This window comes from Mus caroli, unplaced genomic scaffold (genome assembly GCF_978045245.1).
Source record: "Mus caroli unplaced genomic scaffold, Mus_caroli_1 scaffold_1, whole genome shotgun sequence".
Classification (NCBI taxonomy): domain Eukaryota; kingdom Metazoa; phylum Chordata; class Mammalia; order Rodentia; family Muridae; genus Mus; species Mus caroli.
This window is the reverse complement of record NW_028227256.1, coordinates 57074060-57098742: the sequence shown is the minus strand read 5'-3', so window position 1 is coordinate 57098742 and position 24683 is coordinate 57074060. Positions and strand designations below refer to the sequence as shown.

The window sequence follows — 24683 nt, the reverse complement described above, 5'->3', positions numbered from 1 at the left end:
ACTATCACCTGTAACTCTAGCTTCAGGGGATCTGACATCCTCATCTGGTGTCTGAAAGTACCTGTCACAGTCCACACACACACATCATGCTTTTACATTCTAACGTACATGTAGTTCACAATGTACTAATCATACCAAATAAGCACCGTCAGGCATGGACGCTTTCATTCTCACCTACTCACTTTGTGAGACAAAAGGAGAAAATGGAGTAAGCCCCGACAAGGATGTTCAAAACACCAAGCCTTCAAGCAGGCAGGAATGTAAATTACAATACTCTGGAAAACAGCCAGGCTGTTTCTCAAGAGACTAAAAATTCAACATCCTTGGGGCTAGCAAGATGGCACAAAGGGTAAAAGCATCTATCTGCCAGCAAGCCTGACCAACCTGACTAAATCTCTGGGATACAATAGAGAGCCAACTCCTCCACACTGTCCTCCAGACTACACACACACACACACCAAATATACTGTAAGTAAAACAAAACAAAATGTTCTTATGAGCCGGGCGTGGTGGCACACGCCTTTAATCCCAGCACTCGGGACGCAGAGGCAGGTGGATTTCTGAGTTCGAGGCCAGCCTGGTCTACAAAGTGAGTTCCAGGACAGCCAGAGCTACACAGAGAAACCCTGTCTCGAAAAACCAAAAAAAAAAAAAAAAAAAAAAATGTTCTTATGAACTGATGAATAAGTTCTAAAACTGTAGAAAAGTACAATTTTGTTTCATTTAAAAAAAATGAATGACATGACATGTGAATTATCTCTTAGCAGTTACATATTAAAATTTATATTTTTAAATTATATTTAAAACTTATACCTGAATTAGTACTGGTTAAAGAAAGAGGTCCAAGCAAAAAGGACCTGTAGCTGAATTTTTATTGAGCTGTTATTTAATATCATTACCACTCATATAACAAAATCACTTTTATGTATTTAGTTGGGACAGCCTATCTGTAACTCCAGTAGCCTTTAAAACTATGTTTCTGAGGCACAGATGAAGGAGTACATGATAGCTCGTGTTAAAGCTTTAAAACACCTACACAGTAATAAAATGTCACCCATCCCACGGGAAAACCACCAACTATGAAAACTACCAGTCCCACCTTCCAAATCTCATTCTCATGCATTCTCTATCACTCATTACTGCTTTCTTTTAATTCATTTCCTTCCTTCCCTCTGCCTCTCACTCCTCCAAACAGGGAGGAAAAAGAAAAAAGAAAAAACTCTTAAATTTGGATACAAATAAAGGAGGACTTTCAGTTTCAGACCCAACATTGAAATTTTCAAAGTTGTCACTTTTATGGTCACAATTAGAAAAAAATCTGAATAAACTGAATATATATATATGTTTTTCAAGACATGAATTCTCTATCCTAGAATTCCTTCTATATACTAGGCTGGCCTTGAATTCGAGAGATCCACAAGAAAGGGTCTGGTCACAACCACTGGGCTTGAACTAAAAATTCCTAAGAGTCATTATAGGCCACAAAAAGAAAGAGAATTTAAAAGGAATTAATTATAGCACAATGAAATCCTTTATTCTTATTCTTAACAGATCTAACAGATAGTTTAATTCAATATACCAAACAAATATTGGCTAACTACAGCTTAGAGACAAGTGAAATGAATTACAGTACTATTGTGGTTTGGTTTGGTTTTCTTTTGTATGTATAAGTGTTTTGCCTGCATGTACATCTGGGTACCACTAGCATGTCCAGAGCCCTTGGAGGCCAGAAGATGGAATCACAACCCCTGAAACTGGAGTCAAAGATGGTTGTGAACCACCATCTAGGTCCTAGGAAATTAATCTAGGTACTCCAAAAGAGCAGGCACACCCATTGAGCCATCTCTCCTGTCTGGAAAGACAATAATATTGTTAAGAGAATACAGGAAAAAAAATATAAGGTCTCTTAGTTTGACAGGTGACTTTACAGATGGAAAACTAAAAGCATAATTCATTAGAAAAAAAAGGAAAAAGAGACTCATTAAAATTAAAAACTTGCCATTAAAATTAAAAACTTGCCGGGCAGTGGTGGCGCACGCCTTTAATCCCAGCACTTGGGAGGCAGAGGCAGGTGGATTTCTGAATTTGAGGCCAGCCTAGTCTACAAAGTGAGTTCCAGGACAGCCAGGGCTATACAGAGAAACCCCGTCTTGAAAAAATAAGTAAATAAATAAATAAATTAAATTAAAAACTTCTGTAGCTCAAAACACAATATTAAAAGAATAAAAAGACTGTCCTGCTATGGGCGCCCATACCTTTAATACCAACAATCGTGAGGCAGAAGCAGATGGATCTCTGAAGTTGAGGCCAGCCTAGTCTACACAGTAAATTCCAGGACAGCCAAGGCTACACAGAAAATCAAAAATCAAAAACAAAACAACAAAATGTACAAAGCACCTGAGAAAAACACCTGTGTATCAAAACATTCGCACACCTGTAAAATTAAGAACACAATCCAATTTTAAAATTGGGCAAAACTCTGGGAGGTAAAAGACTCTCAGGACACAATGGAAGTGACCTTAGCCAAAATGTTCAACAATGAGAGAACCTCCAATAGATAGACAGCGCCTCAAGTGGAGGGACGAGGTAACCAATCCACAGTCAAAATTTCTGACCCAGAATTGTTCCTATGGAAAAAAAACTACAGGGACAAAAATGGAGAAGAGACTGAAGGAAAGATGTTCCAATGACAGGCCCAACTTGGGACCCATCTCATGGAGGGGGCATCATGGCCTATTGCTGATGCTATGGTGTGCTTACAGACAGAAGCCTAGCATGATTGTCCTCTGAGATGCCAAACCAGCAGCTGACTGAGACAGACACAGATACTACACCCAACCATTGGACTGAAGTCAGGGACCCCTATGGTTGGATTAGGGGAAGGATTGAAGAAGCTGAAGGGGAGGGCAACCCAACAGGAAGACCAGCAGTCTCAACTAACCCAGACCCCTGGGAGCTTCCACAGGCTGGTTCGAGTCCCCACATACATATATACCAGAAAAATTAAGGCCCCAGGGAAATGGAATGTCTGGGGAGTGTCGGGGGACGCACCCTCTCAGAGGCAAGGAGGAGAAGGAATGGGATGAGGAACTGTGGGAGGGGGGACCAAAAGGGAAGGGGGGCAATGGCTGGAATGTAAATAAATAATTAAAAAAAAATACTGGACAAAACTTATATAGATGCTTCACCAAAACATTATAACAGTCTCAAAGATAAAAAGAGGTTAAGTATTTTTTATCATTAAGGAAAAACAATGAAATACTACACACCTACTGCAATAGCCAAAATCTGAAAGAATAGCATATCAAATACTAGAAAAATGAGGAACAATGGAAATCCTCATTCATTGATTGTGGGAATGTTACAAACATGATATACCATTACTGTTCCTGGGTATTTTCTACATGGGCTGAAAAATACCCAATTAAAACCTGGTCATAAAAATTTATAGCAGTTTTATAAATAACAGCCCCAAACTGGAAGCACTGTCCTTCAATGTAAGTGAATAAGCAAGCAAACTGTGGTACCTTCCCGTGAAACAGTATTCAGTAATGAAGAGACACTTGGGTACTTCTCAGTTTCTACCACTCTTCCCAAGAAGCTCCCACCCATGCTTTCCTGGGTTTCAGCCAGCATCACCTACACAGCAAGGCTACTAAGAAACTCTCAAAATAATAAGGTAGAAGCAAGCCAGAGTCAAGTTTCACCACCACCTTTAATCCCAGCACTCATAAGGCAAAGACGGGTAGAATTCTGATGAGTTGAAGACAAGTTTAGTCTACCCTGTAAATTCCAGACCAGATGGACTACACAGTTGAGACTATCTTAATTTAAAAAAACAACAACAACAACAACAACAAAACCCACAAAGGTTATGTGTATGCAAGCTTGCATACACACAAGTGTACACATTTACAAATGAAAACCATACAGAAAATATAGTATAATTATATCTTGCTGAACTAAAACCTTCTGCCATGGTCTTTAAAGTTACCTTAAGTTTATTCTTTTTTTAAAACAATTTTATTATATTTCTTAAATTTTATTTTTTGTGTATACATATACATTGTACTGGCCCTTGAGTGCCATAAAGAACAAAACTGTAGGGAGCCGATTCTCTTTCCATGATATGGGTCCAGAAGACTCAACTCAGGTCATCAGGTTTGGCAGCAGGTACCTTTACGCACTGAGCCATCTTGACAGCACTCATTTAAAATTCTGGGCTGAGTGCCTCTATAATTAGTTACAGTAATTAAGAAGCTTTCCAGTATGCTAACCAATCATGACATAAAAGATATATACATTCTTTAAAGATTCATACAAACAAAAATCACTAGCAAGTAATATTATTATTATTACATTATTATTATTATTTTGGTAATAATTATGCTAAAATTTTACTTTTTTATATCAGATACCTGCAAAGAATAATGAAGAATTTAACAAGCAAAATTGACAATTCTTGTTGTTGTTCCTCTAACCCATCTGCTGTTTTCTGAACACAGTGTAGCAGCTGGATCCTCAGAACCTGCAGAATATTATCAGGAAGCAGAGATATTCCTGGAGGCATATCATCCACCCTGTAAGATATGGGCAAGGAAACAAAGTGTTGAAACTTAAGACATATAAACAAACAAACAAACAAACGAATGGACGGATGAATGCAATTAAAAAAAATGTTAGGTGTGGATGACTGAAGTAAAAGCAATCTTGTCGAGGACTCTGTCTTCCACTTGTAAGCTCTGGTACTAAGCTGAGTAGCTAGTATCAGAAACTAAGTGAATGTCAGACCACCAGGTGGATAGGAGCTCATCAAAGTAAAGAAGAGCCAAGTATAATACTGCCCAGTGAGACAGCTATGATCACTGATATTTGTCATGAGCACATGGCCGTGCAAGAGTACAGAGACTGTTAGCATAGCTGCTGTACTTGTAATAAAATCCTACTGCCGAAAATTAACAGTCTCGCCCACTAGCAATAAACAACTGTTTCTACATACCTTGTAGGCAGCTTTTCAAAGTCAACATCTAAAAATTGTTCATAACTTAAAACAAAATTGTCCAACCACAGTCTCAGGTAATCTGGATCTTTCTGAAATAAAAAGATTATCACATATCAAGTTTACTTATCAGAAAAAGCAATGCTTTTACACCTACATATCTGCCTAATGTGGTAAGAACAGCCATCCACAGGACCACATCTGTAATCTTAGCACTTTCCCCCCTTTGGTCTCCTCAACACTTTTTTTCTCTTTGTTGTTGTTGTTCTTGTTTTTGTTGCTGTTGTTTTGTTTTGTTTTGTTTTTTGAGACAGGGTTTCTCTGTGCTGGCTATCCTGGAACTCACTCTGTAGACCACGCTGGTCTTGCACTCACAAAAAATCTGCCTGCCTCTGCCTCTTGAATGCTGGGATTAAAGGAGTGTGCCACCTCTGCCTGGCTCAACACTTATTTGAGGCAGTCAAATTTCAACATGTAATTTAGGAGTTTAAATACTTAATCATTAAACATCACAGCTTAAGCACTGATCTAAGACAAAGGGAACACTAGCAAGTTGTTTCCCTAAAATAAAAGCATTATACTAGAATCTAGAATCTTTTTTTTAAGATTTATTTATTATTATATCTAAGTACACTGTAGCTGTCTTCAGATGCACCAGAAGAGGGCATCAGATCTCATTACAGGTAGTTGTAAGCTACCATGTAGTTGCTGGGATTTGAACTCAGGACCTTCAGAAGAGCAGTCAGTGCTCTTACCCCATGAGCCATCTCCCCACCCCCTAGAATCTAGAATCTTAAAGAATGTTCCCAAAAGACACAGCAATTGCTGACCTTTGGGGATTTGTTTTCTACTACTGCACTGTTTCAAAATCAGCAATGACCACTATCTATAACTTCACAAGAGAAATCAGGAAAGAGGAATACTTTAGAGAACAAATGAATAGCATCTACTAGAAATTTTCTAAGACAGTACTTGGTTTTTTATATTTGAAATTAGGTCATGTATCTGTTCATTCACTCATTTATCCATTAGGGATAAAACTCCAAATATTAAGTAACTGGGGTTCTCATTAGATTCTTTATAAAAAGCAGAGGATTACTTCTTGGTAAAAGTGAGACATAACACAGTAACACACACTATAAAACTTTAATGCATGTCTCTTCATATTTTATTTAGCAACTCTCCAGTATCTGGTTCAAATTCTATACCAACTCTGTAGTACTGATCTACATCCTAAGCACTCACTCAGACTCTAAAGGTCAGTACTACCAACTATTTAACAAGTGTTGAATTCTCCTAGGAAACTCAACAGTTACAAAGAAGAAAAGGTACTGTTTCATTTAAGAAGTAGAGTATCTGCTATTGCCTGGAACAGCAGGCATTTTCACCTATTATCTTATCTATTCCTTACAACTATCCAGAATGGCTTTAGTTTTCCTACTTCTACAAATTACAAAAGGATATGTAACTTGCCCAAAGTCATAATCTAGAAACTGCAGCAGGGATCCATGAATCCAACAGGTCCCCATTCTACTACATCACACTGGCTGTGAGCCGTGCATGGGGACAGGGTGGAGACTTAGCAGGTTAAAAAAAAAAAAAGGAAAGAATGCGTTCAGTCAGGTTCTGTCAAGTTTGGGCTATAAAGAAGTTGATACACGAAATAATCATATCTCATTCAGCCTAGAAGAATCTGTAGATGAACTACAATTTACCACCAAAGGCCATAAAAAGAAAGATCTCTACATTAGAAACAGTAGTAATTGCATTATTCTCCTCGGTATAAAACAGAGATACAACTACCTGGAGTTCTCTTTATCAGATTTTCTAACAGAGCAGACCATTACCTCTCAGTCACTCTTGGGATTAAGTTCAGCAGTCTGAAACACTGCAGCATGAACTTATCTTCCTTATTTATACATTTACTAACACAATTCAATGTCACCCAAACTTAAATCCCCGCATTCAGGAGGCAAAGGCTAGAGGACTTTATTGTTTGGGGCCAGCTTGGTCTAATACTGAGTTCCAGGAAAGCCAGAATTACAAAGTGAATCCCTGTCTAGAAAAATAATAAAAATTTTAAAATTAAAATTAAAAAGTTGACATACCAATAAAATAAAAAGATGGCAACTACTGATATGAACAATAATCAAGATCTATGACCTGGTTATCATTGTTCTGAAATTAAAAGTCGTCTAATATCTGAATCTCAATGTACTCATACAAAACTACACAGTAATTTCATAATATGTTCTAATATTAACAAACATGCAATACTGCAAAAAGCACCAGAGCTAGAGAAAAAGGAACTACCATTATAAATTATACTGACCTACGAGTCAAAGTGACTATATGCAGAAACATACATACATGTCTTAGCTCCAGAACCTAAAGCGATGGAGAAAATGCAGTCTCTACTATTAAGTAAGGAGCAAGTGGTAGCCTTCACTCCAATATGGAATATACACTGGAGTTACTGAACAATGCAAGCACTCAAGAGAGAACAAGTAGCCGAGTCAGGAGGGCATCCTTCTTCTTGACTGACTTTCACATAGAGAAAGCTGACTGAGTTGTCTTGTCACAATAAACAACAAACTCTTACATGCGCTCAAGATTTTAAAAAAGAAAAATTAGGGGCTAGAGAAATGGCTCAGTGGTTAAGAGCACTGACTGCTCTTCCGAAGGTCCTGAGTTCAATTCCCAGCAACTACATGGTGACTCACAACCATCTGTAATGGGATCCGATGAACTCTTCTAGTGTGTGTCTGAAGATAGCTGCAGTGTACTCATATATAAAAAAAAAACAAAAACTTTTTTTTAAAAAAAGAAAGAAAAATTATATAAAAATAAAAATTTTCAAGAGCACAGAGCCAAAAAAAATAAAGAATGACCTAGGCTGGTGGGAGAGGAAAGAGAATGCATGCATGACAGTGTAATTCTCTGGAGGGGGACTGGAGCAGGGACGACTCAGTTTTCAGAATTGCCATGAACTGCTGCTATGTGCCTCTTTCTTCCCTTTCCTGCAATCTTTAGTGTGGTACTCTCATTTGTTTTAACATTCTATGGCAGCTTTGTGAGGGACACATACTAATGGTGTCTTCCGAACTTAGTGTTTAGTATCACGAGAAGTGACAACTAGAGGTGATGGTGTTTATCACAAGATCCTGGCTCAAAACTGAGTGCGTAAATACACAAGCTTCCAAGTCACTGAGATAAGCTAAAAGTACATGTTACATATAGGATGGATAATTGTGATCAGGAAAGCAGATTGTGAGAGAATGGGATTTTGGTCACAATTCTTCATTACTTTACAGTAAATGTTTTTTAATGGTAGTTTTGGTTTTGAAGGGTTTGGGATTTGGTTTGGGCTATTTGAAACAGGGTCTATGTAGCTCTGACTAACCTGTAACTCTCTATGTAGACCAGGCTGGCCTTGAACTTGGGAGATCTGTTTTTGTTTAAAGAGCCACCACTCCCAACTCCTTATAGTAAACTTGCTGCCATAATTTCACAATAAAGGAAACTGTTGTAAGGGCAAATCAACATGCAGATACAATAACGGTCAAAGCTTTATTTCTAAGACAGTGCTGTTGCACACCTCCAATGCCAGCACTCAGGAGGCAGAAGCAAGAGGATCTTGAGTTTGAGGCCAGCCTGATCTACAGAGTAAGTTTCAGGACAGCCAAGGCTACCTAGAGAAACCCTGTCTCAATCAATCAATCAATCAATCAATCAATCAATCAAACAAACAAACAAACAAACAAGCTTTATCTCTAAAGTTGCAATTTCAAGGAGCTGTCACAAGTTGGTTTGTAGTCTACCCTCTATGTAAGAATCTTTAAAGTTTGTTTTATTCATACTAACTTGTAAGCTACTTTAATCATAGTAGGGGTCCCTTATCTTGTAAACAGTATTATTATGGAAACATTTACAATTATTCAAGTCATGGAATAGTAAGTTTATGTTATACATACATACATGTTTAATTTTATAGAATTACAGGAGGATTTTTGGTAATCTGAAACTGTTACAATGTTCTAGATGGCAAAGTGTTTGTCATGTCAAGAAACATTCTTGACCAGTTTGATAACAAAAAGAAAAATCAAGAGGAAACCTTTTAACATGCAAAAAGCAACATGGTAACAAATTCAAGTCTAAATTTAATAATAAAAAAAAGTAAAATAAAATGAAGAGGACAAGGAATTTATAGCTTAACAACACTGTCCCTACTTAGCACTCATAAGGGCCTAAATTCAATCCCTAATTTAATAAATAACTTTTATTTTTAACATCTTCCATTATCACTCTTTTTTGACTGCTTTTACTGATACTACCAATAACTTTTGAAAAATGATTCCAATAGATACTCCACAATGTTTGAGGGATTACTCTTAGAGACAGACAGACAGACAGAGAGAATGTATGTGTGTATGCCCGAGCATCCATATAAAGTTCAGATGATAAACTTGGGTATTGGTCCTTACCTTCCACCTCATTTAAGGTAGGGTCTCTGGTTCACCACTGAGCATACTCAGGCTAGCTAGCTGGTCCTTACGTTTCCAGAAATTCTCCTGTCTCCAACTCCTATCTCACTGCAGGCCAACTAGGATTACAGATGTGCACTACTGCATCTGGTATCTGATCACATCAAAACTCTAGCTCTTATACTTTTAAACAAGCACTTTAGCCACTGAGCTCCTCAGCCCGAGTTTTTTGTTTTGTTTTGGAATTCTCAGAATTCTCCTGCCTCAGCCTCCTGCATATTACAAGTAAATATGTGCACCACCACACCCAGGCTTCCAAATGCTTTCCTAAAGAGTTATATCTTCTAGACTGCTCCCTGCTTCATAACACCAGTATACTTTCTGAAGAACCAATACTCCTAGTTCTCCCATCCAAACTCCTTAACATGCATTTTATATGTTTAAGGAATGGAAACATTAGACTCTTCTTCTCTAATCCTAAACAAAAGTCTAAATAAAATTAAGTCTCGGGCTTCCAGAATTTTACCCTCTTCTACTTATGTACCTGTAATTTCTAATATAACTCTCAAATATGTATTTTTAACACAGACCTCCCTCTTGAACTCCGTATCTACATACAAAGTATTGAATGTCCCTCGAGGACTGAAAACTCAGAATGCTTACCTGAAAACCTAGTGATCTTGTACTGGCTAATTTTGTGAATGATCCGCCAAAAAGTATCAGTTTCCAAAACTCAGTTCCTCTTCAGATTCTTCTCTAACTAAGCATAATGCTACAAAGACTAAGTGCTACACCCACTACCAACTATCAGGCAAATTTAGATAATCAAAAGAATAACAAAAATCGAGTGGTTCTTAAGACAAGGTCTCACTAAAACTGACTCTCCATGCAGACCAGGCTGGCCTTGAACTTAGAAATCTACCTGCATTCTGAATGCACAGATTAAAAGCACATACCGCCATGCTCAGCCCAACAATAAAGTACTTTTTATGCCACCTTAACTTCTGTTTCAGAGTATTGCATGGTGAGCACAAAGCAAACCATGTAAGTAATGTCCATTTCCTAAAGACAACCTGCAGGTCTACTGAGAATAAAACACTCATTTCTTACTTTCACATCTAATGTCCTAAAAAATAAAAACCCACGAAATTAGAAGTCGCCAGTACAATTTTTCAAAATCTGTATAAAAGAGATACATGATTTTTTTAACCTAAATAAAACATGACTAAATAAAAGCAAAACTTTTATTCTGAAAAGGAACTTTACTGTGAGCTCACTGCAAAGCTATCTATTTTAGTCATATTCCAGATTTACAAGGACAAAGGCCAACAGCAGGAAATGGAGCATCACCAAGGTCCAAAACAAACTTGGTCTTAAGTTGGGGAAAATAGAAAAAAATCACATTATTATTCAAGATAACTAAGCACTACGCTTGAATGTCAATCTTTTGAAAATTAAGATTAAAGATTCAGATATTTTATTAGCCCAACTTCATTACCACCAAAAAGAGAAAAACTGCCCTTGACTATAAATACATAAAGCCCAATGAAAATTATGATACAAAATATAAGAACTGCATTTTCTTACTTTTAATGTACTTATAATTAAACTCATTTTTCTCAACAACTTTGAGAGGTAAATAAAATTTATTCTCCCATTTAACAGGTGAGGAAATAGGGATGTAAAAACCAGATGCCCTGATTTGAAGTACGTAAGATGAAAAGCAAAACTAGAAGAAAAATTTGGATCCACTAATTTCTATGAGCTCCACTCCGTTTTTTCAATGTAATCTGAATCTCAATAATAACAGAAAGAGAGAACATCTCTACAGCCCCAGTGTATGGGAGGATGGGGCAGGAATACCAAGAGCTTTAGCCGGGCTGGAACATTTACTGGTCTGTAGAAGACCAGGGCTCAAGTCCCAGGACCTAAGTGATTAGTCACAACCATCTAAACTTCCAGTTCCAGGGAATCCAATAACCGCTTCCAACTTCCACAGCACCAAGCACACACTTGGTATGCCTACATGCATGTAGCCAAAACATTCATACATAAAATATATCTAATTTTAAAAATTTAAAGAGCTCTACGGCAGCCTGCAGATTAATGAGACCATCTAAAAAACAAAATAACTAATGAACCCTGCCTTTCAACCTACACTGCACACTTCAAAATGTAACCTTCTTTGTACCCGTAGGAACAGAAATGCATTTAAACATTTTACTTATGTTTGAGTGGTTTGCCTCTGTGTATGTCTGTGCACATGTATGCCTGATGCCTAGGAAGGCCAGAAGGGGTCACTGAATCTCTTGGGCCTGGAGTAACAAGGCATTTGTGAGCTGTCATGTGGTGTTGGGAATCATACCTGGACCTCCTGAAGAACAACCACTCTTAACCACTGAGCTCTCTCTCCTACCCCGAAATAAAGTTAGATCTTACTAAGAATTTGAGCTGCTCAATTTCTCCTCTACATAGCCTAGCAAATCGCTGCACCATACACACACGTATAGTGCATGTCTGTAATCCCAGCTACTTAGGAGGTTCAGACATGAAGAGGTCAAAGTTCAAGACCTGCCTAGGCTACAGAATGAGTTCAAGAATGCTGGGCAAATTGGTAAGAAACTACTGCAAAAAGTAAAAAGTAAAAGGGCTAAGGATACAGCTCAGCAGTGGAGATGTGTCTACTATCTGCAAAGCCCTAGGTTCTACCAACAACACTAGAAAGAAAGAAAGAAAGAAAGAAAGAAAGAAAGAAAGAAAGAAAGAAAGAAAGAAAGAAAGAAAGAAAGAAAGAAAGAAAGGAAGGAAGGAAGAAAGGAAGGAAGAGGGAGGGAGGAAAAGGAAAGGAAGGGAAAAAAGAGATACATTCTAGGTAGGACAGGGCAGTAGCTGGAAAGAGAGAAGGAATATACAAATTCCCAAAAGATGTTTAATACTTAAACAAACTGGTACACCGTTATATAAAACTTGCCTCTTTTTGTTTCTGTCTTAAGATTAAGCAAAGAAATGTCAGAAGACACTAAACTGTTGTCATTTGACTATCTACTATTAAATATATCCAGAGAAGCAGTTGCTAAATAATGAACTAAAATCAGATACTAGATTAGAGCTATCCAAATTTAATGTTTAACTTTTAAGAGCTATACAAAATGTAATGCACTGTCAATCAAATCCTTGACCCTGGGTGGGGACGATTATTTGAAAGCAAGAAAAGCTCAGACTACATGTAACTTGAATTAGTGGTCATATCAACTATTGTAACAATCTTCAGAGAACAGGAATAGTGTTCCTTCTTATCATCCTTCCTATATAATAACTACTATATAAAGTTAACAAATAATCTGTGATGGATAGTCATATTTCTAACAATGCAATTAAACCCTATTCCCAGAAGAAAAAGGTAAGAAAAGATAGGACTAAAATATTTGGTAACAAAACAAACTTCACACTACCACAAAGTAATTATGTGAGGGGAGATAGATAAGATAGATAGGTATAGACAGACAGACAGACAGATATCAGCTTGCCCTGATAGTTCCATGCACACATATATTAAAATATAGAGTACACTCGATAATTTTTTCTTAAGAAAACATAACTACTGAAAAGGAAAAAATTACCAAGTGTTTTACCAAATGTGCAATTTAATGTATGAGGACCCATCTGCTAAAATAGAATCTTCTATTCAGAAGACTTTCATCTCTAGCATTAGTCTTGCAAGGGAACTCAGATCAGTACGTACTGCTACTTGTTCATATTACAGTCCACAGCATTCCTTCTACAAAGCAGTATAAACCAAGGACACGTTTACTAAACTTTCCAACTATTCAGTGGCAATGTAAAAACATTACAAGAATAAACTACTAACAGCACACTGAAATACATGTCCCAAAGTCAGTTTAGCACTGTGACAAATATGAAAGATGTCTTAACTTCACTGACATAAAAACAGACCTTCATAATCTTCAATCTACAGATTTCTTCTGTAACCAGGTATGTATACAATGTTTTGTGTACTCAAAAAAAAATCAAATAGGACAACAAAATGGTGAACACTTTAAATTTTAATCATGAAAAATAAACTTGGTACTCCAGAAAAACTGGTCGTTTTTCAAGTCACTGTTCTGCAAACTGACAAAAAGAATCAAACATTTATGCAACATGACTTTAAGGAACTGTTGTCAATAAATAATGAAAAGTCATTTCTCTACATATCCTAACAAAAAGTGCTAGAATATTACAGTAATGCAAAATCCTCATGAAACAGGTAACTGCTACATTTATGAAGTATTATAGCCTTCCATGACCAAACTAGAACCTGATCAAGAGTCTACACTTAATAAGTCACAGGCACCCAAACCTAAAGAGAAACAATTTTTAAAAACTTGAGGAGAACCATTAGCAAAATTCAGATTGTAGAAAACTCTAAGGTCAAAAACTGCTTTCTACCACAAATAAACAGCAAAGAAAGGTATGGTAAAGGGGAATGTATGAGGTGTCACATATTCTTTCAATAAAATATAGTACATTTCATTTGTTTAAATATTTAATTATGCAGTAAGAAAATAAAATCTTATGAGATTAGCAGAGAAGTGTGACTATAAATACATCTTTTAGAATTTAAAGAACTATTCTATTGTGTTTTTTTTAATAGTTTACTTCCACTTTATGTGCACTGGTGTTTGGCCTGCATGCATGTCTGTGGGAAGGTGTCAGATCTTGGAGTTACAGAGTTGTGAGCTGACACGTGGATGGTTGGATTTGATCCTCAATTCTTTGGAAGATCAGTCAGTGCTCTCAACCACTGAGCTATCTCTCCAGCACCTATTGTGATAGTTTTTAAGACATTTTACAGATATCAGATATATATTTTATAGTGTATTTTACAGATACATTTTAAATATATCTATACGCAACATTTAAAATGTGTGGAATTTGATTTAAAAACACTCAGTAGAGATGGAGAACATGGAAGGTTAGAGAAGCACTAGTCTATACACTGACCATTGCTGAACTGAGTGACAAAGGTTTATTTACTGTGTATCCAACTTCGTGCATATTGAAAATTTCCATAATAAAAGTTTTAAGGAAGAGAACTAAAGAGTTTATATAATAACTCACATTATAAAAAGCAGAAACAAAACAAAGCTACTTATCTCTCAAAGATCAAAACCCAAAAAAAAAAAAAAGCAGCAGCTAAAGAGAGGCACTGGTTGCTCTTCCAGAGGACCCAGGTTCAATCCCTAGCACACAAATGTTCATAATTCCAGTTCCAGGGGATCCAATGCCCTCTTCTACAGGGTCAGCCTAGTCTACATAGCAAAGTTCCAGGATAGCCAGGGCTACACTGAGAAACTGTCTCTAAAAATAAAAGGAACGAACAAAAAAATCTAAACACCTGGTGAGTTTAACAAGCAACCTTCCTAAATATACAATATTATGACAAATGAAAAACAGACACAAAAAGGTAAGTCTTCCTCAGGGTCACAAAAGGAAATAGGAGAGCCAAAACTGGACCTCACAATTCCAAGCCACAAGTCTATGACTCTCGCAGAACTCAGCTGCAGAAAACATTTTTATAAGATCCAACAAGTCTCCAAATTGTATGAAAACTCCTCAAAAGTATAAAATATAAAGCAAAAAGGTCTTAACATGTGACTAGTGTTGTTGGGGAAGTCATGTTTTGAGGGACTAACTGCTAGAGAAGAAACAAAAGCACAGAGGCTATAAAGTCCAGAGACCAGTGATGTATTAGCATCCTCGGCAGGGAGATGAGTTTAATCTATGAGCTGTACACTTGGTAGCTACCTGATTCAAGTGCAGAAGTTATTACCTAACAAGTATATTATCCATGAACTGATAAAAGTGTTTTTTTTTAAAAAAAATCACATTTTAAACAACTACTTTTTGAAACAATACAAAATTAAATCTTAAGAGCAAAGATGGTTTAACTTAAACCATAAAAATTAGATTTATCTTTCTGTCCAAGAAAGGAGGTCTCAAAATTTGACAATAGGGGTTGAATGTAACTCGGGGACATAGCACTTGCCTAGCATACGCAAGGCCCTGAATTCTATCCCCAGTACCACAAAGAGAGAGGGAGGGAGTGAAGGAAAGAAGGAGAAAGAATTCATGACAAAATAATTCATGCTTATATTCAGTAAGACAAATTTTTAAAAAATCGATGTGTATTAATAATATACTATCTTTTCAATACATAGGTATTTAATCAACCTAGAAAAAAGAACACAATTAGTAAAACAATGTAATCTCATTTACCACTTCTCATTCTGAAAATGGTGAAAAATAGTGAGTTTAATATATTTTTTAACAAGTCATTATTGGACATTCATACTAAAATTTCATTTTAATTTTTGGCTAACATATTAGTGACTATTTTGAACAGTGTCTAGATGAAATAGATTCCTTTTTTATTAGAAGGGTTGTTTATTTTTAAAAAGATATTTCTGTCAATTACATAAGCCCAAAAGCTATTCTAAATTTTTATATTAACATTTCAAAGTATGTATGTGCATGTTTCTATAGATATATATGTGCAGATATATACCTTAATATTTATAACTATTGCCAGGAGTGGTGGCGCACACCTTTAATCCCAGCACTCAGGAGGCAGAGGCAGGTGGATTTCTGAGTTGGAGGCCAGCCTGGTCTACAGAGTGAGTTCCAGGACAGCCAGGGCTATGCAGAGAAACCCTGTTTCCAAAAAAAAAAATTTTTGTAACTATCAAACCAAGAAGTTAAGAAAAATTACAGGGGAAATGAGATGACTACTTACGGAATAAATTGCTGGTTAATAAGATGAAATTATACTTCAAAAACAAACTTGAATATATAATGCAAAACTACAGGCTGTGTGATCTGAGAACATAACCACACAGACCTAAGTTAACCAGCAGACTGGGAATGAATGGTTCTCTGACCATTGCTGTATCTTCAAAGTACTAACGCAGATCCTCACTTGAGAAACACCCTTTAAGGAACACCCGTCCCAATGGCCTAAGATCAAATTTACTATGCAAAAATTTACATGAAGGGAGTCAAAGAAATGTATTTCTGAATGGCAAAATGATTAAAAATATGGGATCTGAATCAGATACTTCTGAATTCCAAACTCACACCTACAATAGTTCTCCCGAATAAAAGGATAATTACAATACCTACCTCGCCATATCCTAGTTACTATTAAATGAGATAATGCTAGTATGTGCTAACATAATGTTAATCCTGTAATAACTACCTCAATCAATAACCTTCAAAAATAATTTAAAAGGTTGGTTAAAAAAAAAAGTTTAATGTCCAAACAAAACTGTCTTTACCCCCAATTGAGGGAAGAAAAAATAGCAGAAAAATAAAATATTTGGGGCAGATAAGATGGCTCAATGGGTAAAGCACCTGCCACACAATCCTGATGACCTAAATTCAATCCTAGGAACCTATATAAATGTGGAGAGGGACAACCAAATCCACACAATTGTCCCCTGACCTCTAAAAAAGTACCAAGGCACCCATGTGGCCCCCCACATATCCTACAAACAATAAGAGTTTTATTTTTCTTTTATAGGTACAATCTACCTATATAATTTTGAGATCACTGAAGATATATCTAAGAAAAATTTGTAAGTTTTTAATAGCAGGCCAGTATTGTCAATGTACTCAAATCTGAAAAAAAAAAAAATATATGGGCAATTCAAGATCTCTTACATGTTTTTTTAAATTTATTTATTTCCCTTGCATGTTTTTTTAAATTCAGGATGGGGGAGTTGTTTGGGTTCTGTTTTGAGATATGCAGCCCTGGCTGTCCTGGAAATATCTTACGTTGAGTAGGCTAGACTCAAACTCACGTAACACCACCTGGCCCTGCAGAGTTCTAGGACTCTGTTCTGGGACTAAAGGTATGCACCACCACACCTGCCAGTTCAGGATTATCATCATGCACAAACACACTACACATTAAGGTCAGAATGCTGGACACAAAATTTTATAATCAAGTAATTTTAAGTACAGAAATAAAAGGAAAGCAAATTACCTTTGTACAATAAAGCATCCAAAGTTCAAAGAGCCTCTCTCTGGCTGCCATTCTGGCTTTCCACTCTGGAGCTTTAATATTTCCTCAAAAAGAAGGTTCAAGACCATATCATGTTACTTTATTTTCCAAGTTTATCAGCCGTTACAGTAAAGCTCAAAGCAGTGGAATAAACAAAAAAAAAAAAAAAACGTAGAACAAATAGACTGTCTCAGGTCAATAAGAGTCAATTTCAGCAACTACTCCAACACTTCTTCATCAGGTCTCGTAAATAGGTCTGTGAAATACAAAAATATCCTAAGTTTTTTTAAGCCACATTTGAAAAAAAAAAAAATCCAGATATCCGTCTGCCTTGCTCACCCCATTCAAAGGGATAAATTTTTAATGTGATTAGATATTCCAGAAACTACTGTTTAGCACACCACGACTAACGATCAACATAAAATACTAAAACCTTCCAGGCAGATTCACAACCAAAACTGCGATTGATGGGAAGGAAGACGGCTCCCTACTCACGCCTTCCTTTAACCAGGAGCACAAATCAAACACAACAAATATCCGAGATTTCTCGCCTGCTTCTTAAAAGTTGCTGGGAATGTTTGCTGCGTTGCAGGGCAGGGCGTGGGGGGAGGGCCCGAGGAATTCCTGGTTTGTTTGTTTTAACCATCGACACATCGAAAGTCATCCTGCCTACCTGGCTTCCACCTCACCACCCAAGAAGAAAGGGGCTCACACACCGTGGCAAGGACCACCTCCCGTGGGAAGACCCCAGACCCCGCCTCGCAGCCGTCCGGGGACCTTTCCATTTCCTCCCCGCGTCCCCGTTACGAACAAGAGAGACAAACGTCAGGCGTGCCAATCAACTTCAGAAGCGCGGCCCCGAGCGCTCTGGGACCCAGACCCGGGACCCACGCCAACCGGCCGCAGCCAGACCCGCCCGGGCCGGCCGCGCCCCCTCGCCCGCCGCCGCCGCCCCTCAGGCTGCAGCCCTGCGCCTCACTCCCCCCGGCCTTCCCGCCCCGCGGCAGCCTCCGCCCGACCTCGGCGTCCCCTCACCACGCTCACAGGCCCGCCGGCGCCACCCCGCCGCGGGCTAACTTGCTGCCCTCCGCCCTGCCCGCGGCGAAGCCCCGTGTCACCCCGAAGCTTGCGGGAGGCGGAGGCGGAGGCGGGGCAGCGCCGACGCGGGGTGGGAGGAGCCAGGGGCGGAGCAGCCCCTGGGCTAATCATTCCGGCCTCTGGGGATTTTACCCGGCCCTCCGGCAGCCGCTCCTCGAGGGCCGCTCAGCCCCGAAGCCCCGCCCCCGGCATGCCTGCGCAGCCGCAGTGCCCTCGCCCAGGCTCTGAAAGCGGTCGGAGCCAGCCTGGGCATTCGGGTCAGTAGTCACCCAGCTGGACGTGAGGACCGACGTGCTGACGTCGCTCCCCGCCCCTGCTAGGTGGGGCAGACGGAACTTTCCTCGTCAGGCGACGCCTCGCGAATCAGCTGAGGGCCGGCGACCCTAGGGCATCTCGAAGGGATTTCGATTTGATTTCTTTGTAGAAATGGGATTGGTCCTGGGACAGAGCTCAAAAGCGAAAAAAGAAGAAAAGAAATCTTTTCCTGTACTGGCGTCGTTGCCTTTGTACTGTCACTGCCATTCTGTGTCTGTTCCAAGGAGATAGCTGTACGGAATGAGTTCCCTCTTTCAGAAAAAGAAGCAAAAGGCAGTCTTATTATCTGCACACAACTTTCTTAAGGTTGTTGTTGCTGCTGCTGCTGTTTTAAGGGAGGAGAAAAGCGTAAGATTAACCTTTTAAATCTAAACATTTATGAAACTATTCTGAAATTTTACAAACATAAAAAATTCAGTGTTAGAGCGGCTTAGCATCTGAGATGCCCTGTCTTTGATTCCTAGCAAGCACATACAAAGAAACAAAGTAAGAAAATGAACTTCTATATGTAATCACTAAGCTTCAGAAATAATCGAAGCCGCCTTGAAGAAACAGGTCTGTGATTTAGCACTTAGGAGATGGAGGCAGAGAGATCAGGAGTTCAGCGCTGACATTGGCTACCTAGCAAGTCTGGGACCAACCTGTGCCACATGAGACCTTGCCACAAAAGAAAAGAAGAAAAGAAAGGGAGGGAGATGACTTGCTGTGCAAGCCAGACCTCCTGAAATGCAAGATGGAGACTGGAGGGCCAGCTAGCATGTAACCTAGTCACAAACAAGAGACCCTAGCTTACTAAATGGAAAGCAAGAACCTACTCATGAAAATTATCCTCTGGCATATACACATGCACAATAGATAAATAAATGTAAAGCTACTAATGCCATCATGGGGGTTCACTACATGACCTTTACTTTTAAAATATACGAATGCCCCCACATGCCCTGTGTGCGTCCTTGTGCCACATATGTTTGTGTACCCTCAGAGGCCAAAAGATATCTTATCCCTGGGAGCTGGAGGTCTGGGTGGGGGTGGGGGTGGCGGCTCCTGACATGGGTGCTGGGAACATTGTCTCATGTGCTGCAAATGCTCTTAACCACTGAGCCATCTTCCAGCCTTTATCTATTTTCGCCTATTAGATTAATCTACAAATTTTTCTTGTCAAGAATCACAGGATAAATATTTCCGTTTTACAGACCATGCAGTAGCTTGGATATCAAAGGTGAAAGTAAATTTTGTGATACTGTCACCAAAATGTAGAGTTCCCGGTACCCTTCACGACAAACATCAATGAGTAGAGGACAGGAATTGAATCATTAAGCTTCAGTAGCATTATTTAGAAACCCTGTGATCTGAGGAGACAACTGATTAACAACAGCCTACTCACTTACCTTCTGATCTCCAGCCAGATTGGTTGGAACAGAGTGGAAACAGAGGCAGCCAATCATTCCAAAGTTTACTCTTCCTTCTCTGGTCAGGTGGGCAGCCTTGTCTCTGAGATTCTCAGTGTTGGAGCTTCTGATTCTCTGCTGATTCTCTCTCTCTCTCTCTCTCTCTCTCTCTCTCTCTCTCTCTCTCTCTCTCTCTCTCTTTCTCTGTGTGTGTGTGTTAAGGGTTAACACGAAACAAGCAAACCATTAGCAGTGCTGAGCTAGCTATTTACAATGTGTGCCTGAAGACTTCTTTCTGTGATATGAAGTACAAATGTGCCTTTATAAGGTTTGAAAGGCCCCTATCTGTTCCTCTTCTCCCCTGTTGATATGTGTTAGACAAGATTTCGTTTCCATTGTTTGAAGGTTTTCTGAACACTGCCATACCTGTTCACTATTGCCCTTAGTTACTTGTACTCCATCGGGACAGAGTTAAGAGCAAGTTGTTTGCAAATTATACCTTCCAAGTTCCTTGGCTAGCTTTGGGACAGAGTTTCACTATGTAGCCTTGGCTAGCCTGGAGTAACTTGCTAAGTAGACCAGGCTGGTCTTAACCTCATAGAGATCTGTATACCTCGGCCTCCAGAGTGCTGGAACTCAAAATATGCACCACCACACCCAGCTCAGTTGGGTTTTTTTTTGTTTGTTTGTTTTTTTAATTTGTAGATTTTATTTTATGTGACATGAATGTCTGTGTACTCACACACCCCTGTGTGTTCCACCTATGTTAGTGCAGTGCCTACAGAGGGTATCCTTGGGGCTGGAGTTACAGACAGGTATTAGCCATCATATGGGTGCTTGGATTGAAGATCATCTGGAAAGCAGAGCTCTCTCTAGCCCCTCCTTCAGCTTTTTGTACAAAAACTACACTTTAAATTGTACTTTCTTCTTTGCTGTCTAGCACTGGGTTTTTGTTTTTGTTTGTTTGTTTGGTTTGGTTTTTTTTCGAGACAGGGTTTCTCTGACCTGGCTGTCCTGGAACTCACTCTGTAGACCAGGCTGGCCTTGAACTCAGAAATCCACCTGCCTCTGCCTCCCAAGTGTTGGTTTAAAGGCATGCACCACCACCGCCCGGCCAAGCACTGGTCTTCTTAAACATGCTTTCACTCTAAACTTTTTAAGTGACCCTGGGTATAAAGCTACATAAAATAGATATGCAAGTCAAACATTTACTGATGATAATACTGAAATTTATTTTTAAGCCACTCTTTTGTCTGTAATCATTTGTTACAGACAAAAGCAACTTTGTATATTTTACATAAAAGTAAAGTTTAGCTAATTATTTAATACTGCAGGGCATACAGCATCTTCTATGTTTATTTTTAAAGTTGGTTTGTATTTTATTTTATAATCCTTTAGCTGAGAATACTGATTCTCATAGGTCTGTAGTACAAAAGGGTGGAGAGGATGGCTCCGTGGGGTAAGGTGTTTGCTGCGCAAGTGTGAGGAACTGATTCTGGTTTGGTTTGTTTCAGTGTGTTTTACTTTTTTTTTTTTTTTTTTTTTTTTTTGGTTTTTGAGATGGGGTTTTCTCTGTGTAACCGCTCCAGCTGTCCTGAAAGTTGCTTGGTAGACCAGGCTGGCCTCCAACTCACAGAGATCCACCTGCCTCTGCCTCCAGAGTGCTGGGACTACAGGCGTGCAGCTACTTGCTGAGGACCTGATTGTGAACCTGCAGGACAGAAAGCCTGCACGTGTTAATAGCGCATGCCTGTAGTATCCTACTGCTCCTATGGAGAGGTGGGAAGTGGAAACAAGAGACTTTTTAGAAGGGAGTGAGCTAGCCTGCGGTACACAACAAAGAAAATACATTAAGATACCCTGTCTCAAATAAGGTAGAAGTAGAAGACAAGCCCTCAAAGTCCTCCGTTCTCCACAGGAATGCCATGGTCCACATGTGCACACACACACACACACACACAAATATTTTCTAAATGGCAGAAGTATGTTTAGAACCATTTCAAAATTTGCTGGAAATTTTGTCCTAATTCTAAGTCAAAATTCCTTTAATGATTTTTTTTTTTTTTTTGAGACTGGGTCAAACTAGCCAATGAAGACTTTGAGCACCTAATCTCCCACCTCCAGAGTGCTGGGATGATGAGAGTGCTCTCCCAAGTCCAGTTTACATCGTGTTGAGGTTGAACCTGGGACTTCATGCATGCTGGGCAAGCACTCTGTGGTAACTGAGCCATGTCTACAGTTCTTATTCAAAGGCTTTTAAAAATGAATCTCAGGTCATAACCCAAATAGCTGTTTTTAAAATGACATGAATTTGCTTAGTGTGTGTGTGTGTGTGTGTGTGTGTGTGTGTGTGCGCGAGAGAGAGAGAGAGAGAGAGAGAGAGAGAGAGAGAGAGAGAGCGGGAGCATGCATGTGATCACAGGACAGCCAGTGGGAGCTGTTTCTGTTCTTCTCCTGTACACGTCCCAGGGATTGAATTTAGATCATCCGACTTTCATCCACTGAGCCATCTTGCAGGACTCTAGACAGCAATTTTAAAAAAATCAACATTTTAACACAATACAATCTTGATAGACTAATTTGATACTTACATGCTATAGAATAATGACAGAAAAATATTAAAAGACTTTGTTTTTCATAATTAAATCACCATTACTCTGTAAAAACCAGAAAACATTGTACATAGAGTAAAAACACACAAATAACATCTAACATTCTTGGACCTGAGCTAAGGTATTTCAGAACGAATTCACACACATCACGTGGAGTGCAGGAATCCCTGAGAAATCTTGTGAGTTCGGAATCAAGACAGCAGGGAAATCATGCAACACAGAAACATCTCAGATTAGTGCAGCATTTGCTTTTAATTTGTCTTTCAGTAGTGGTGTGCCCGGAAACCTTTTACTGTTGTAGATGATGATGTCACACTCAAACTTTGTTTATTTATTTATTTATTTTTGGTTTTTTGAGACGGGGTTTCTCTGTGTAGCCCTGGCTGTTCTGGAACTCATTCTGTAGACCAGGTTGGCCTCGAACTCAGAAATCCGCCTGCCTCTGCCTCTCAAGTGCTGGGATTAAAGGCATGCGCCACCACTGCCTGGCCCACAATTCAAATTTTAAGAGGTTGGGGTCTACCAGGATTATCATGTCACTTATGTCAAAGTTTAGGGGAAAGAGCTTCAAGTCAAATGATAGAGCACGGCAGGTATTTTATCACAGTAAACCCTGAGATTGTGTTATTTACTGAAAAAAAGAAACAGTTTCTAGTTGTATGGCTCAGCCTTTGCACACTGTTTTAATGAAATAATAAAGATAAAGTTAATTTGTAGAAGGAAGCACCCATGTTTGAAAGTGATGTCTAATTGAGTAGCAGAGAAAGTGATGAATCAAAGATAGATTTGACAGAGTAGGATATGCCCAGCCCTCACAAGAAGAGAGAGGAAGCCAGGCAGTTGGTGGAGAGAGAGAGAGAGAGAGAGAGAGAGAGAGAGAGAGAGAGAGAGAGAGAGAGAGAGAGAGAGAAAGGGGAGGCTTTTTGAGAGAGCAGTGTAGGCAGAGAAGAGAGGAAGGAGAAGGAGGCAGTTTTTCTAGAAGAGTTTTACAGAGAACGGGTGCAGAGCGAGAACAAGCCAGAGAATGAGAAGGAGCCACAAGATTAGAACAGATTGCTAGAGTTAGTTTGAAATCAGGCAAAGCAATTCAGGAGAGGCATACAGAAGCCAGATTGGATCGGTTAGCATAGAGAGTAGTTTTGAGCCAGAACAACAGAGTTGACTAGCCAAGCAAGGTTCAGAAAAAGCTAGAAAGGGCAAATTTACTCAGCAGTAAATCTCAGAAGATGTAAACATTCTAGACCTAGATTAGATTGTATGGAGACTAGAAACTTCCAGGACTGGGCATAGGTTAGCAGATGGAGGCAGCCAGCCTCAGAGATCACAACTACATCAGGTGATTAGAAGTTACTTTCACAGAGTAAGCCCTTGAGGTAAGTTCAACAGCATTGACTGAGGAGATGACTAAGGAAAAAAAAAAAAAAAAAAACACTCCCCCTAGAAGACACCTCACTTTAGTCTTCAGCAACACTATATACTTCCAGTTTCTCCGGCCAAGGATCTAGAAAGTACCTTCCTCATACACTTCAATTCTTAGAATGTATCTTCAAATATATCTGGAATTGAACCATTTGTCTATTCCACCACCACCACCACCACCTGGGAGTGAGTTCTACTAAGTCTTTTCTGGATTGCTGTAACAGCCTTTCTACACATCTCATTGCCTTTGACCAGGCCCTCCTATTGTAGCCACTCTACCCACTAGCTTATTCTCAACATGGC

The 24683-nt window shown here is 39.0% G+C and overlaps 1 protein-coding gene across 5 annotated transcripts in view; it reads right to left on the bottom strand.

The window, feature by feature from the left end:
* The window catches only part of Nbeal1 (neurobeachin like 1), a 153232-nt gene extending 134455 nt beyond the window's left edge, over positions 1-18777 (bottom strand). For 2 of the 5 annotated variants that reach the window (XM_085837726.1, XM_021162943.3), the window contains exons 1-4: positions 18584-18777; positions 17531-17804; positions 5000-5091; positions 4419-4580 (exon numbers count right to left, since the gene is read on the bottom strand). In XM_085837726.1, the coding sequence (XP_085693852.1) occupies positions 4419-4580; positions 5000-5091; positions 17531-17581 (305 nt within the window). In that variant the 5' untranslated portion in view covers positions 17582-17804; positions 18584-18777. Of the gene's footprint in view, positions 1-4418; positions 4581-4999; positions 5092-17530; positions 17805-18264; positions 18320-18567 lie in introns of those variants that run through there. The other 3 variants (XM_085837734.1, XM_085837731.1, XM_085837741.1) reach the window with 3 other exon arrangements.
* Positions 18778-24683: the final 5906 nt, after the last annotated feature.